Raw genomic sequence first — 14079 nt, 5'->3', positions numbered from 1 at the left:
AAAAAGAAAACTATAACTGATGGGATGGGCATCCATCAGACTTACCTATTGTTTTATGATAACCATTTTTTCAAGATAAATATTTATCATTTTTATTTTAGACGGAGGCAGTAAAAATTAAGTCATCAAATGATTTTCTTCATCGAGCAAATAAGGTATAACTACATTTTCTATAAATCATGATTAAAAATCAGAATTTGACTGTATTGTATCTTTTTTTGATACCCAAGTTTACATAAACAGCCACTTGATGAAGGCTAATTAATCCTGAAGTTCATTCAGAACAGGACCCCTTTTGCTCTCAAAATAATGCTTTTTACTAGTTTCCATATAATGTGCAAAGAATCTTGACTGCTTGAGTGTATGCATAAAGAAGATATGCAAAAAAGGCTCAAGATCCAGCATATTATTTAGTTTTAGTTAGTTTAGGCACAACTTGTTTCAGAATATTGAGGTTTTTTGTGTTCAGTTACTAAAAAATGCATCTATCCATAAACCTACATCCAAACATTCATTCATATTGATGTATGTCAATTGTACTTGAAAAAGAGGTATACTCTGAGATTTCATTATCAGAAAACTATCAAGGTTTTGAGAAGCACAGGTTCAAACCAATGGAAGTCACAGTGTCCCATAGCAAAAAACCGAATTTGGCAGAGTGGGGTGGCTCATACCTTCCAACTTTTAAAAATAGGGACACGTCATGTATAGAGATGAGCGAACCTTTTGATGTTTGGGTTCGCCGACTTTACCCGAATATCAAAAGCAGGTTTGTGATCGAGAGCACGAACCCGAATGTGGCACTGAACAACCATGGTTTCCCATGCTGTCATCTGCATGACAACGCAGGAAACGGGCTCTCTCATCGGCAATAACATCGTTGCTGCCAGTCAGAGAGCTGCGGAATCACGCTGTCTGATCTCAGCGTGATCCCGCAGCTGTGACTGTGACCCGCAGTAAAAAGTTCACCATGGGTCACTGGCGTTGGCTGATAAGACTACTACTCCCATCAGCCGGCGCCTGCTTCCACTGTAAACAGCGAGCGCAAGCGCCACTGATGGGGGATGTAGTCTTTCATTAGCCGGCGCCTGTGCACCAAGTAGAAAAAAAGTTTAAATTAATAAATATTCAAATAAAAATAAAAAACACATTATACTCGCCTACATCTAATTCTCGATGTCGTTGTCCCCTTTAAAAAACTTCAAATAAAAAACATCATAATACTCACCTTAACACATATTCCCCGATGCCCATGTCACCTGTAATAAAGAAAAAAAATAATAAACCGCCATATTCCTCACCTATCCGCCGTAATCCACAGTGTCCCAAGCAGATCTCACTTATAGAACCATCACATCAGGAGACACATTTTTTATTTTTTACATGTGACAAGGGCATTGGGGATTACGTGTAAGTGAGTATAATATGTTTTTTTATTTTTTTTTACTATTTATTCATTTTAACTTTTTTTTACTTGGAGCACAAGCATTGGCTGATAAGAAACTACTTTTCCCAGTGACAGCAGGCACCAGCTGATGGGAGTAGTAGTCTCATCAGCTGACGCCTGTGACCCATGGTAAGCTTTTTACCGCTGGTCACAGTCACAGCTGCGAGATCACAGCACTCTGACTGGTGGTAACGATGTTACTGCTGATAAGAGCCCCTGTTTCCCGCTCTGTCACGCAGATTACAGCATAGGAAACCACTGACGTTCGGGCTCGGACAAATTTTGCCAATTTTGAGCAAAATGCTCGGGAATCCGAACACGAATCCGGATGTACAATGTTCGTGCTGACTTTGAGATTGGAAAACTTTTTACGAACATGTTCGCTCATCTCTAGTCATGTTTTGTAGCACGTACACATTAATTATTCTCTTACTGAACCCGCTTAGTGTTCTCACCCACTACGATACGACTTTCATGGCCCCCAAAATACACCCACACAGACATTATGATATCCCCACACAATTTGCCCCCCAGTACCCTCCGTACACTAAGTATGATGCCCCCACTTTGACCCCAACACAGTATGATACCCTCACAGTTATCCCCTACACATTATGATGTCCCCATATTTACCCTCAACACTGTATATATCATGATGCCCCTTAAGTGCCCCCCACATAGTATCATGGCTCCCGCAACACACAGTATTATAGCCCCCACAACCGCCCAAACATAGAATCGTGGCTTCCACAGCCTCACACGCACAGTATGGTGGACCCCATACATAGTATCAGGGTCCCAATATTCCCCCACAGGTACTGATAAAATGACTAACCTAGCCCCGTAACGCAGGAGCTCTGCACAGCAGATGTGATATAGTGACAACACTAAGCAAGGTTTTAGAAAAAGTGTGGCCCTCAGCAAAAAGTGGACCTACAAATGCTAACATTGAATCATCACACAAATATTTAGGCTACAATGACAGGAGCCAATTTCATACCATTTAAACGAGCGCTTATTGACTATATTCAACTTGTTTGCTGATTGTTTTTCTGACCTCTTTACACAGGCTGATTAAGAACACAGGCTGATTAAGAATGATGGGGACACAGTGATCACTAATATGCTCTTTTTGTCCCATACATATCATGATATTGGCAGCACATCGCCTGTTTATGCTGGGTGATGTGCTGCAGAGAAAGATGATCTTTGTTTTAGTGTAAATTATCTAATCACCCGATGAATTAAAATTTTGCTTGTTCGGTGGCTGATTTCTGACATATTAACACCTACAAACACTCGTCTGCAGTGCTGGTATTTTTAAATGTGGATGTTACGCTTACACTATATGTTACACACACAATGTATGCATATTAAATACAGACAACACAGACATCTAAAAACATTAAACGCCTCCCGCACCTGGTAATTGATTTGAGGTTATTTGCAATATGTATAAATACTGACAGCTTGATCTTTGTCATTTATGTTTTCTTTCCTGCCCCTGAGGAAGCTACATCTCTAGTAGCGAAACGCGTGGGGTCTCTCAGCATTCCCCCCCCCCCACCTCAACACTCACGTTGCCTCTGAGATTTTTCCATTTATCCACATCATTTTGTGTTTGCTTACTTTATGCAGCCTCTCCACTTTGCAGTAGTGTGCTTATGATATGTTTCTTCACCTTCAAACTTGGTCATAAGGACCAACGGGTTAGGCCTCTACACTAATGGAGTCCACATGCTTATATAGGGATTCATCTATTCAATGCATCCCCATGCACTTATCTAAATAGGATCTAATATTGGCATTTCAAATACCTCCAAGTATTTCTTGCACCTTATATGTGTGCAATTGCACTGGATGTCTGTGCATATACCTATAAGGATTCTTGGAGGGGTCTCTCCTGAAAGCTGCTCAAGCATTTGCACTTTTTGAGCATTTGCACTTTATTGGTCATATACATCATTAACCAGGGAGATTGTGGGATAACCACCCTTTTTCATTGCATACTATTGTAATTATGTCCATGTGGTTTGTCTGTTCTAAATTAATTATTTCTTGAATAGATATCTTTATTGACACCTGTTGTTGTTGTTGGGTTGAGGAACTCTTGTGGCTTTATTGTTGGGCCAGTAATGTAACAACTTGGGCTATTTTTTAATGTTTTAGATGTCTGTGTTGTCTGTATTTAATATGCATTAATAAAATATTCCATGTATATATATATACAGTACAGACCAAAAGTTTGGACACACCTTCTCATTTAAAGATTTTTCTGTATTTTCATGACTATGAAAATTGTACATTCACACTGAAGGCATCAAAACTATGAATTAACACATGTGGAATTATATACTTAACAAAAAAGTGTGAAACAACTGAAAATATGTCTTATATTCTAGGTTCTTCAAAATAGCCACCTTTTGCTTTGATGACTGCTTTGCACACTCTTGGCATTCTCTTGATGAGCTTCAAGAGGTAGTCACCAGAAATGGTTTTCACTTCACAGGTGTGCCCTGTCAGGTTTAATAAGTGGGATTTCTTGCCTTATAAATGGGGTTGGGACCATCAGTTGTGTTGTGCAGAAGTCTGGTGGATACACAGCTGATAGTCCTACTGAATAGACTGTTAGAATTTGTATTATGGCAAGAAAAAAGCAGCTAAGTAAAGAAAAACGAGTGGCCATCATTACTTTAAGAAATGAAGGTCAGTCAGTGCGAAAAATTGGGAAAACTTTGAAAGTGTCTCCAAGTGCAGTTGCAAAAACCATCAAGTGCTACAAAGAAACTGGCTCACATGAAGACCGCCCCAGGAAAGGAAGACCATGAGTCACCTCTGCTTCTGAGGATAAGTTTATCCGAGTCACCAGCCTCAGAAATCACAGGTCAACAGCAGCTCAGATTAGAGACCAGGTCAATGCCACACAGAGTTCTAGCAGCAGACACATCTCTTCAGCAACTGTTAAGAGGAGACTTTGTGCAGCAGGCCTTCATGGTAAAATAGCTGCTAGGAAACCACTGCTAAGGACAGGCAACAAGCAGAAGAGACTTGTTTGGGCTAAAGAACACAAGGAATGTACAGTGGAAATCTGTGCTTTGGTCTGATGAGTCCTAATTTGAGATCTTTGGTTCCAACCACCGTGTCTTTGTGCAACGCAGAAAAGGTGAACGGATGGACTCTACATGCCTGGTTCCCACCGTGAGGCATGGAGGAGGAGGTGTGATGGTGTGGGGGTTCTTTGCTGGTGACACTGTTGGGGATTTATTCAAAATTGAAGGCATACTGAACCAGCATGGCTACCACAGCATCTTGCAGCGGCATGCTATTTCATCCGGTTTGCGTTTAGTTGGACCATCATTTATTTTTCAACAGGACAATGACCTAACACACCTCCAGGCTGTGTAAGGGCTATTTGACCAAGAAGGAGAGTGATGGGGTGCTACGCCAGATGACTTGGCCTCCACAGTCACCAGACCTGAACCCAATCGAGATGGTTTGGGGTGAGCTGGAATGCAGAGTGAAGGCAAAAGGGCCAACAAGTGTTAAGCATCTCTGGGAACTCCTTCAAGATTGTTGGAAGACCATTTCTGGTGACTACCTCTTGAAGCTCATCAAGAGAATGCCAAGAGTGTGCAAAGCAGTCATCAAATCAAAAGGTGGCTACTTTGAAGAACCTAGAATATAAGACATATTTTCAGTTGTTTCACACTTTTTTGTTAAGTTTATAATTCCACATGTGTTAATTCATAGTTTTGATGCCTTCCGTGTGAATGTACAATTTTCATAGTCAAGAAAATACAGAAAAATCTTTAAATGAGAAGGTGTCTCCAAACTTTTGGTCTGTACTGTATATATTATGTGAGATCCCCGTTTTTGCATATCTTTTTCTCTCCTTTTTCTGTGTTTACATTGTGGTTCATATGCATTGGGTTGATCTCCTATTGCTATTTTTGAGTGATGCCCACCTTCTTCCAATTTACACACACAATGTATGTTACGTACACACACTCCATGCTGCACACATACTCCATGCTACATACACTGACTCCTTCCCCCACTGTATGTAACATACATACACACTGCATGTTATACAGACACATTGCATGTTACACACACTACATGAGACACACACTGTAGAGGATATACCAGACTCTGTCTTCAGTTCCTTCAGGCTCCCGCAGGATGATGGGGTCTTTGGTCATATGACTATGATGTTACCAAAGTTCCTTCTACAGTTACAACCTCAAAAACTGCACTAATAACATGACTGGCAATATCTGTGAGCTTCTGGCTCCTCTCCTGGCAAAGTTAAATAATATATGATATAACCATGTTGGAAGATGTTCCTCTGGGCAATGATAAACAATGCTTCTTTCAGTGTTAAACTTAATTTTGGCAAAATTTATTTTATAGCATTTTTCTCACAGAAATTACATTTCTTGACATAACCATTCTGTATGATTCCAAATGAACAGGAGGGCTGAGAGGTATAAGAGCCCCTGCCCAGCTGGCCCTAACATGTTACTGCTAGGCCTCCTCTTTTGTTTTATTATTGTAATCAACTTTATCCTCTTATAACTGTACTAGCTATTGAGCCCATTTTACGCCTGGGTGGCGAGCATTTTTATTGGTATATGGTCTCCCATGCTGGTATTTGTGCTGCCCCCCATCCTGTTCCCCCATCCTGTTATGTTCTGCCCTCATCCCTATCCTGGTATGCATGGCACCTGTCACCCCCAATCCTGGTATGCATGGCACCCGTCACCCCCAATTCTGGTATGCATGGCACCCCTCGCCCCCAATCCTGGTCTGCATGGCACCTCTCACCACTAATCCTGGTATGCATGGCACACCTCATCCTTATCCTGGTATGCATGGCACCCCTCCCCTCCAATCCTGGTATGCATGGCACCCCTCACCCCCAATCCTGGCATGCATGGCACCCCTCATCCCAATCCTGGCATGCATGCAAGCCCTCATCCCAATCCTGGCATGCATGGTGCCCCTCATCCTGGTATACATGGCTCTCTCATCCCTATCCTGGTATGCATGGCCTCCCTCATCCCTATCCTGGTATGCATGGTACCCCTCATCCCCAATCCTGGTATGTATGGTACACGTCATCCCCCAATCCTGGCATGTGTGGCCCCCTCATCCCCCAATCCTGGTATGTGTGGCCCCCTCATCCCCCAATCCTGGTATGTGTGGCCCCCTCATCCCCCAATCCTGGTATGTGTGGCCCCCTCATCCCCCAATCCTGGCATGCATGGCGCTCCTCATCCTGGTATACATGGCTCCCTCATCCCTATCCTGGTATGCATGGCCTCCCTCATCCCTATCCTGGTATGCATGGCCTCCCTCATCCCTATCCTGGTATGCATGGTACCCCTCATCCCTATCCTGGTATGCATGGTACCCCTCATCCCCAATCCTGGTATGTATGGTACACCTCATCCCCAAATCCTGGCATGTGTGGCCCCCTCATCCCCCAATCCTGGTATGTGTGGCCCCCTCATCCCCCAATCCTGGTATGTGTGGCCCCCTCATCCCCCAATCCTGGTATGTGGCCCCCTCATCCACCAATCCTGGTATGTGTGGCCCCCTCATCCCCCAATCCTGGTATGTGTGGCCCCATCATCCCCCAATCCTGGTATGTGTAGCCCCCTCATCCACCAATCCTGGTATGCATGGTACCCCTCATCCCTTTCACGCTGCACACATACAAAAAAAAATAAACACTTATACTCACCTTTCTTCTCTGTGCTCCAGCACTTCGGTGTCCTGTTCTGCCGAAGGCTGGGGGAGGAGTGTGGTGCCGGATTACGTGCGTGCCCATACCGCGCTGTCTGGCGCCATTTTGCTGAAGACACGCTGCAAATGTGTCTTCAGTAAAATAGCGCCGGATAGCGCTATGCGCATGTGCTGATTCCAACGCCTTCACTCCTGCCTGGGTCTCTGGCGAGAAGAGAAGTTAGGCCCTCTCATCCAACACCAGTGTCTGACCACTCTTCTGGCTGATTGAGCAAATATTCCCACAGACACACTTCAAAATCTTGAAGAGTGAAAGCTGTTTTACCAGTAAAATATGGATGGTGGTGATGAGGGGAGTGCAATTTCTTATTAAAATCTATAAATGAGATGGGATGCCATAAAAGCTTCTGTGTATAATGTGCAGGTGTCCTAATAGTTTTGTCCATGTAGTGTATATGTACTCCAAAATGAAACAAAAAAAGTTAGCTGGTTGCAAAAAGACTACACTTTACAACCAGCTATAAAAAAAGCTGTAGATGTTAAGATGTGGAGATGTTAAAAGCTGCACCTATTCTCTGGAATGCTTTACCCCAAGAAATTAGGACGAACAACAACTTACACAGTTTTAGTCGCTCCCTAAAAACACATCTGTTTAGGGTGGCCTATCACATTCCCTTTTATACTTTTATAGCCCATTCATTATTTCTCCAAACATAATTTTCCACCAAACTCCACCGCACCCAAAAGCACTACAAATATTGGCTGGTAAGTAGCTCATGCAGCCTTTATCTATCCCTCATCCCCTCAAGATGGCTGGACTATCATTGTAAATAAGCCCCTGTACTTAGTGTCACCCCCACCTCATTGTAGATTGTAAGCTCTTACGCGCATGATCGTCATTATTTTTGCTTTAATTATTGTATTATCTTTAGCTATGTTGCTTATGACTGTTGTGTATGAACCTCTGAATTGTAAAGCGCCACGGAATATGTTGGCTCTATATAAATAAAGATTATTATTATTATAAGCGAAAAAGAAAAACAAAGTTGAAAAAACATAAACCCTCCTGAACTCAGAACTATCAGTGTAATATTAGAACAATGTACATATGCTATGATAACACTTTTTGATTGCTTACAGGATCTTGATTTTGAAATAAAACGAGTGCTGATGAAACAGAAACTAACTTTAGAGAAACAAGAGTAAGTCATTAAATCTATGTATATAACCCATTCAATGGGTTATCCACATTATTATTATTATTTTTTTCTGTGGGCTTAAAAACTAACAAGCAGCTACCGTCTCATGCTGCACATAACACATCTGCATCTCTGGCTGCTATGGGCATAAAAGGGGACAAACTTATGGTGTGACCCCCATGCTCCCCTGACCTCAACCCCATTGAGAACCTCTGGAGCATCATTAAAAGGAGTGTCTATGATGGCGGGAGGCAGTTCACATCTAAGCAACAGTTCTGGGAGGGTATTCTGTCCTCATGCAAAACAATTGAAGCAGAAACCATCCAAAACCTGACAAATTCAATGGCCGAGAGAGTTCAGAAGCTCCTTTCGAACAAGGGGTCCTATGTGCAAATGTAACATCACCTAGAATAAAGTTTTGAGTTGAAAACTGTTTGATTTCAGTTTGTAATAACCTGCTAATGCTTATAATTTCAAAAATGACCATTTTTTTGTTCTTTATTAAAATGAAAAGGTTGAAAACTCTGCTGTGCATAATAATTTGGAACATGCATTTTGAGTGCAGTTTGAGTGTTTTATTTTTTTTTAAAATATACTGTTATCATAGGCAGTTTGTACAAAAACCTTTCAATTGTACTCTAATAGTTATTTGACTGGAAAATTACAATGACTGCAATTCATATAGGTAATTTGGGAAAGTCTGAGAAAATATTATTTGCATAATAATTTGGAACTCAGTGTAGTAGTGGACAACCTCTTTAAAGCAAGAGGTTATGCTACAAAACACTAAGTTATGGAATTGTAAACAATGAATTACTCTCTATGTTGTGATCAATAAATAGTATATGCAAAACTTTTGGCAGTCAGTTTTCTTTAATTAAATAACCATAACTATATTCAAAAGCATTTTGGTTAAAATTAAGGTCTGGCATGATGACAACTTCATGCACTTTCAATTCATCACCAGGGAAATGGCATCACAACAACCCGACAGAAGTAATAAAACTTTTAAAAAAAAAATGCAAAACCTTTGGTCACCATTGTATAACATCTGTAGAATACTGCTTTAAGTTAGACATAACTTAAAATGCTGAAAAATGTGCAATTGTTACTATCTTTGCGATGGTGTTTTCACAGTTTACCCAACGAGTATTGAAAACTAACCAATTTCACAGCATTTATAGCATCTTCATTAATGCTGTATTTACTGTACATACAGTATATTATTACAAAATGTTTCCGTGAATAAAATTGGATGAGTATTTGAGGAACCCAGAATCATACAGTTTTCCTCCTCTACTGACCGACATAATTTACAGATTAATTTTGACAACATTACAGCTGACGTCTGTCCTTACTAATGTAAGCATTCAGTCCTGCTTATCTTAATTGGCACCCCTTCATTTTTTTCATAGACTGTACAATATCTTCAGAAATAAATGGAAATGTATCAGTTATATCCTCAGGATTTTTTAATTAGTGGTCCAAAGTAATACAACAATAAAACATTGTTTTTCAACGTCCATGTTACAATTTCAAAGAAGAAACAATTAACAGCATGTGGAGCAATAATGGCACCCTTAAGCAATATTTGGTTGCACTCCCTTTGGCATTGATGACAGCCTCCAAACGTTTCTTATAGCCATCAAAAAGCTTCTTGCACTTCTCAGCTGGAATTTTCTCCCACTTTTCCTGTGCAGTTTGTTCAAGCTCTTGAATGTTTGCAGAGTTCTTTTTCCCAATGGCAGATTTCAGCTCACCCCAAAGATTTTCAATTGAGGTCAGGACTCATTGCTGGCCATTTTAAAACAGTCCATTTTTTCTTTTTCAACCATTCCTATGTGCTTTTGGATGTGTGTTTTGGGTTTTTGTCTTGCTGGAGGACCCATGATCTTCGACTCAAACCAAGTTTTCTTATACTGGGTAGGACATTTCTCTCTAAAATCTCTTGGGAATTCTAATTCTCTGATTTCATGATTCCTGTGATACAGTCAAGGTCTCCAGTACCAGACGCAGCAAAACAATCCCACAGCATTATGGATCCTCCAGTATGCTTAACTGTTGGTAAGGTCTTCTTTTCCGTATAAGCTTCATTGCGCCGTCTGTAAACAAACTGTTGCTTTACATTGCCAAAAAGCTCTATTTTTGTTTCATCTGTCCACAGAACATTTTCCCAGAAGGATTGTGGCTTGCCAAGGTATTCTTTGGCAGAGATCAGTTGTTCCTTTTTATGTATTTTCTTCAGCAATCAGGTTTCTTCCTTCGCCTTCACCCATAAAGCGCTGCTTGATTTAGTGTGCGGAGTATGGTACTTGTTGAAACCATGACCCCAGACTGTTTCAGGTTGGCCTTCAGGTCTTTGGATATTTGACATGGTGTTTTTTCCACCATTCGCACCAACCTTCGAAGATATCGCTTGTCAATTTTCAACATTGCACACTGTTGAAACTGGGATACCACGGTCTTTGGAGATGGCCTTATACCATTTGGAAATCTTGTGTTTGCTAATAATAGCAGTTCTGATGTCCTCAGACAGCTCCTTTGTCTTCACTGTTGTGACAAAGGATCGGGGCCTACCATGTGGCTTTTTAAAACAATGAAGTCATCATTCATTGACTAATTCAGGTCACATGGGCATCGACAATTAATCACAGGAGAATTTCTTTTGTGATTTACCACAAGCGAGTCAAAGTGTGTTTCCAAACTAAAGTAATGTAAAGGGTGCCAATATGAGTTTCACAGCAAGCTTTAGATTTTCCCATTTTTCCCTCCCATTGTTTTTGGTTTTAAATTATTATTCATCATTTGCTCTTTTGTATTTAACACAAGTGCTCTATATAAAAAAACTGTTTCACTTGATTCATTTTTTAGGAGATACAGGTATTCCATATTATGTACTTAAAGAGGTTGGCCACTACTATTTTTAAAATGCACCCAATGTATTTAAACGATGAGCAGGACTGTACTATATTACGGTATATGTAAAAGCTTGAATATTCATGAGCTAGGAGAAATATAGTACCTGACAGCGAAACCTAGCAATTCTGTTCAGCCAACACTTATCCTTATCCAAACTATATGGCACTTTAATGGTGGCAAAGTTTGGCTCAACAAGATGGTTGAAAATTTCTAAACTATATCATAACCAATGCACACAGGCCAATTTCTATTTTGTCTTATGTATTGTAGTCGATGTAAGCTGTTGTTTTTTACTGAACTGTAAAAGAAGGTCATTTTCTTAAACTGTTCTCTTTTTTTTTACAGAGAGATTAAAATCCTGATGGAGTCCTTCTTAAAACCACTGGACTGCCATATAAATCCTTATTCATGAACATTGTTGATTTCCCTATTATGTAAAGTATATATACAGCTCTGGCAAAAATTAAGAGAACACTGCAAAATTTTCAGTTTCTCAGATTTTTCTCTTTATAGGTATATTTTTGAGTAAAATGTACATTGTTGTTTTAGTCTATAAACTACTGACAACATGTATCCCAAATTCAAGGCTAAAAATTTTGTATTTATTTGCAGCAAATGATAAAGCGTCAAAATACTAAAAAAGAAACAGTGCTTTCATGCCTCAAATTACTCATGTTTTAACTCAGGAACAGTTCAGAAATCAATATTTGGTGGAATGCTTTCCACCAGTCTTTCCATGCTTTCCAATAGAAAACTGTTCAGTGGTCTCTTAATTTTTGTCAGAGCTGTGTATTATATATATTTTTTTTCAATTCTTTTAAGGTTTGTATAAAACTGAGGTTATGATGTTAATTTAGAAATAGCAGTGGTTTAGTTTGTTTTTAGTAACTTTCCTGATTATCATATGTGACCACTCTTGCTCTCTTACAGTGGGTACGGAAAGTATTCAGACCCCTTTAAATTTTTCACTCTTTGTTTCTTTGCAGCCATTTGGTAAATTCTAAAAAGTTAATTTTTTTTCTCATTAAAGTACATTCTGCACCCCATCTTGACTGAAAAAAACAGAAATGTAGAATTTTTTGCAAATTTATTAAAAAAGAAAAACTGAAATATCACATGGTCATAAGTATTCAGACCCTTTGCTCAGTATTGAGTAGAAGCACCCTTTTGAGCTAGTACAGCCATGAGTCTTCTTGGAAATGATACAAGTTTTTCACACCTGGATTTGGAGATCCTCTGCCATTTTTCCTTGCAGATCCTCTCCAATTCCGTCAGGTTGGATGGTGAACGTTGGTGGACAGCCATTTTCAGGTCTCTCCAGAGATGCTCAATTAGGTTTAGGTCAGGGCTCCGGCTGGGCCAGTCAAGAATGGTCACAGAGTTCTGAAGCCACTCCTTTGTTATTTTAGCTGTGTGCTTAGGGTCATTGTCTTGTTGGAAGGTGAATCTTCGGCCAAGTCTGAAATCCAGAGCACTCTGGAAGAGGTTTACATCCAGGATATCTCTGTACTTGGCCGCGTTCATGTTTCCTTCAATTGCAACAAGTCGCCCTGTCCCTGCAGCTGAAAAACACCCCCATAGCATGATTCTGCCACCACCATGTTTCACTGTTAGGATTGTATTGGGCAGGTGATGAGCAGTGCCTGGTTTTCTCCACACATACAGCTTAGAATTATCACCAAAAAATTCTATCTTCGTCTCATCAGACCATAGAATCTTTTTTCTCATAGTCTGGGAGTCCTTCATGTGTTTCTGAGCAAACTCTATGCGGGCTTTCATATGTCTTGCACTGAGGAGAGGCTTCCGTCGGGCCACTCTGCCATAAAGGCCCGACTGGTGGAAGACTGCAGTGATAGTTGACTTTGTAGACTTTCTCCCATCTCCCTACTGCATCTCTGGAGCTCAGACACTGTGATCTTGGGGTTCTTCTTTACCTCTCTCACCAAGGCTCTTCTCCCACAATTGCTCAGTTTGGCTCGACGACCAGGTCTAGGAAGACTTCTGGTGGTCCCAAACTTCTTCCATTTAAGGATTATGGAGGCCACTGTGCTCTTAGGAACCTTGAGTAATCCAGAAATTCTTTTGTAACTTTGGTCAGATCTGTGCCTTGCCACAATTCTGTCTCTGAGCTCCTTGGGCAGTTCTTTTGAGCTCATGATTCTCATTTGGTCTGACATGCTCTGTGAGCTGTGAGGTCTTATATAAACAGGTGTGTGCCTTTCCAAATCAAGTCATATCAGTTTAATTAAACACAGCTGGACTCCAATGAAGGAGTAGAACTATCTCAAGGAGGATCACAAGGAAATAGACAGCATGTGACCTAAATATGAGTGTCTGAGCAAAGGGTCTGAATACTTATGACCATGTGATATTTCAGTTTTTCTTTTTTAATAAATTTGCAAAAAATTTCTACATTTCTGTTTTTTTTTCAGTCAAGATGGGGGCAGAGTGTACTTTAATGAGAAAAAAATGAACTTTTTAGAATTTACCAAATGGCTGCAATGAAAAAAAGAGTGAAAAAATTAAAGGAGTCTGAATACTTTCTGTACCCTCTGTATGTGTGTAACGTATTCATAGTAGTGCATTTTTGGAAATCTCTGGTTTAAAGCTCATTTTCAACAATTCCGTCACATTTTGGTGTTGTCACTAAGTGTCTGTGTGGACTGACACTTCACAACAGTTGTATTGTGTGAAGTGGAAAAAAAATAAAATTTTCATTTTCACGGCCTAAAAGACTGTGAATCACCTATGGGATAAAAATGC

General features: G+C 40.3%; 1 protein-coding gene across 2 annotated transcripts in view; it reads left to right on the top strand.

The window, feature by feature from the left end:
- The window catches only part of CUNH6orf118 (chromosome unknown C6orf118 homolog), a 52116-nt gene extending 39803 nt beyond the window's left edge, over positions 1-12313 (top strand). For both annotated transcript variants that reach the window (XM_073671425.1, XM_073671424.1), the window contains exons 8-10: positions 102-155; positions 8339-8400; positions 11662-12313. In XM_073671425.1, the coding sequence (XP_073527526.1) occupies positions 102-155; positions 8339-8400; positions 11662-11728 (183 nt within the window). In that variant the 3' untranslated portion in view covers positions 11729-12313. The remainder of the gene's footprint in view (positions 1-101; positions 156-8338; positions 8401-11661) is intronic.
- Positions 12314-14079: the final 1766 nt, after the last annotated feature.

This window comes from Phyllobates terribilis, unplaced genomic scaffold (assembly GCF_046119375.1).
Source record: "Phyllobates terribilis strain yellow unplaced genomic scaffold, ASM4611937v1 Scaffold_3__8_contigs__length_932513732, whole genome shotgun sequence".
NCBI classification, from domain to species: domain Eukaryota; kingdom Metazoa; phylum Chordata; class Amphibia; order Anura; family Dendrobatidae; genus Phyllobates; species Phyllobates terribilis.
The sequence above is the reverse complement of the archived record's forward strand: the minus strand, read 5'-3'. Positions and strand labels throughout refer to the sequence as shown.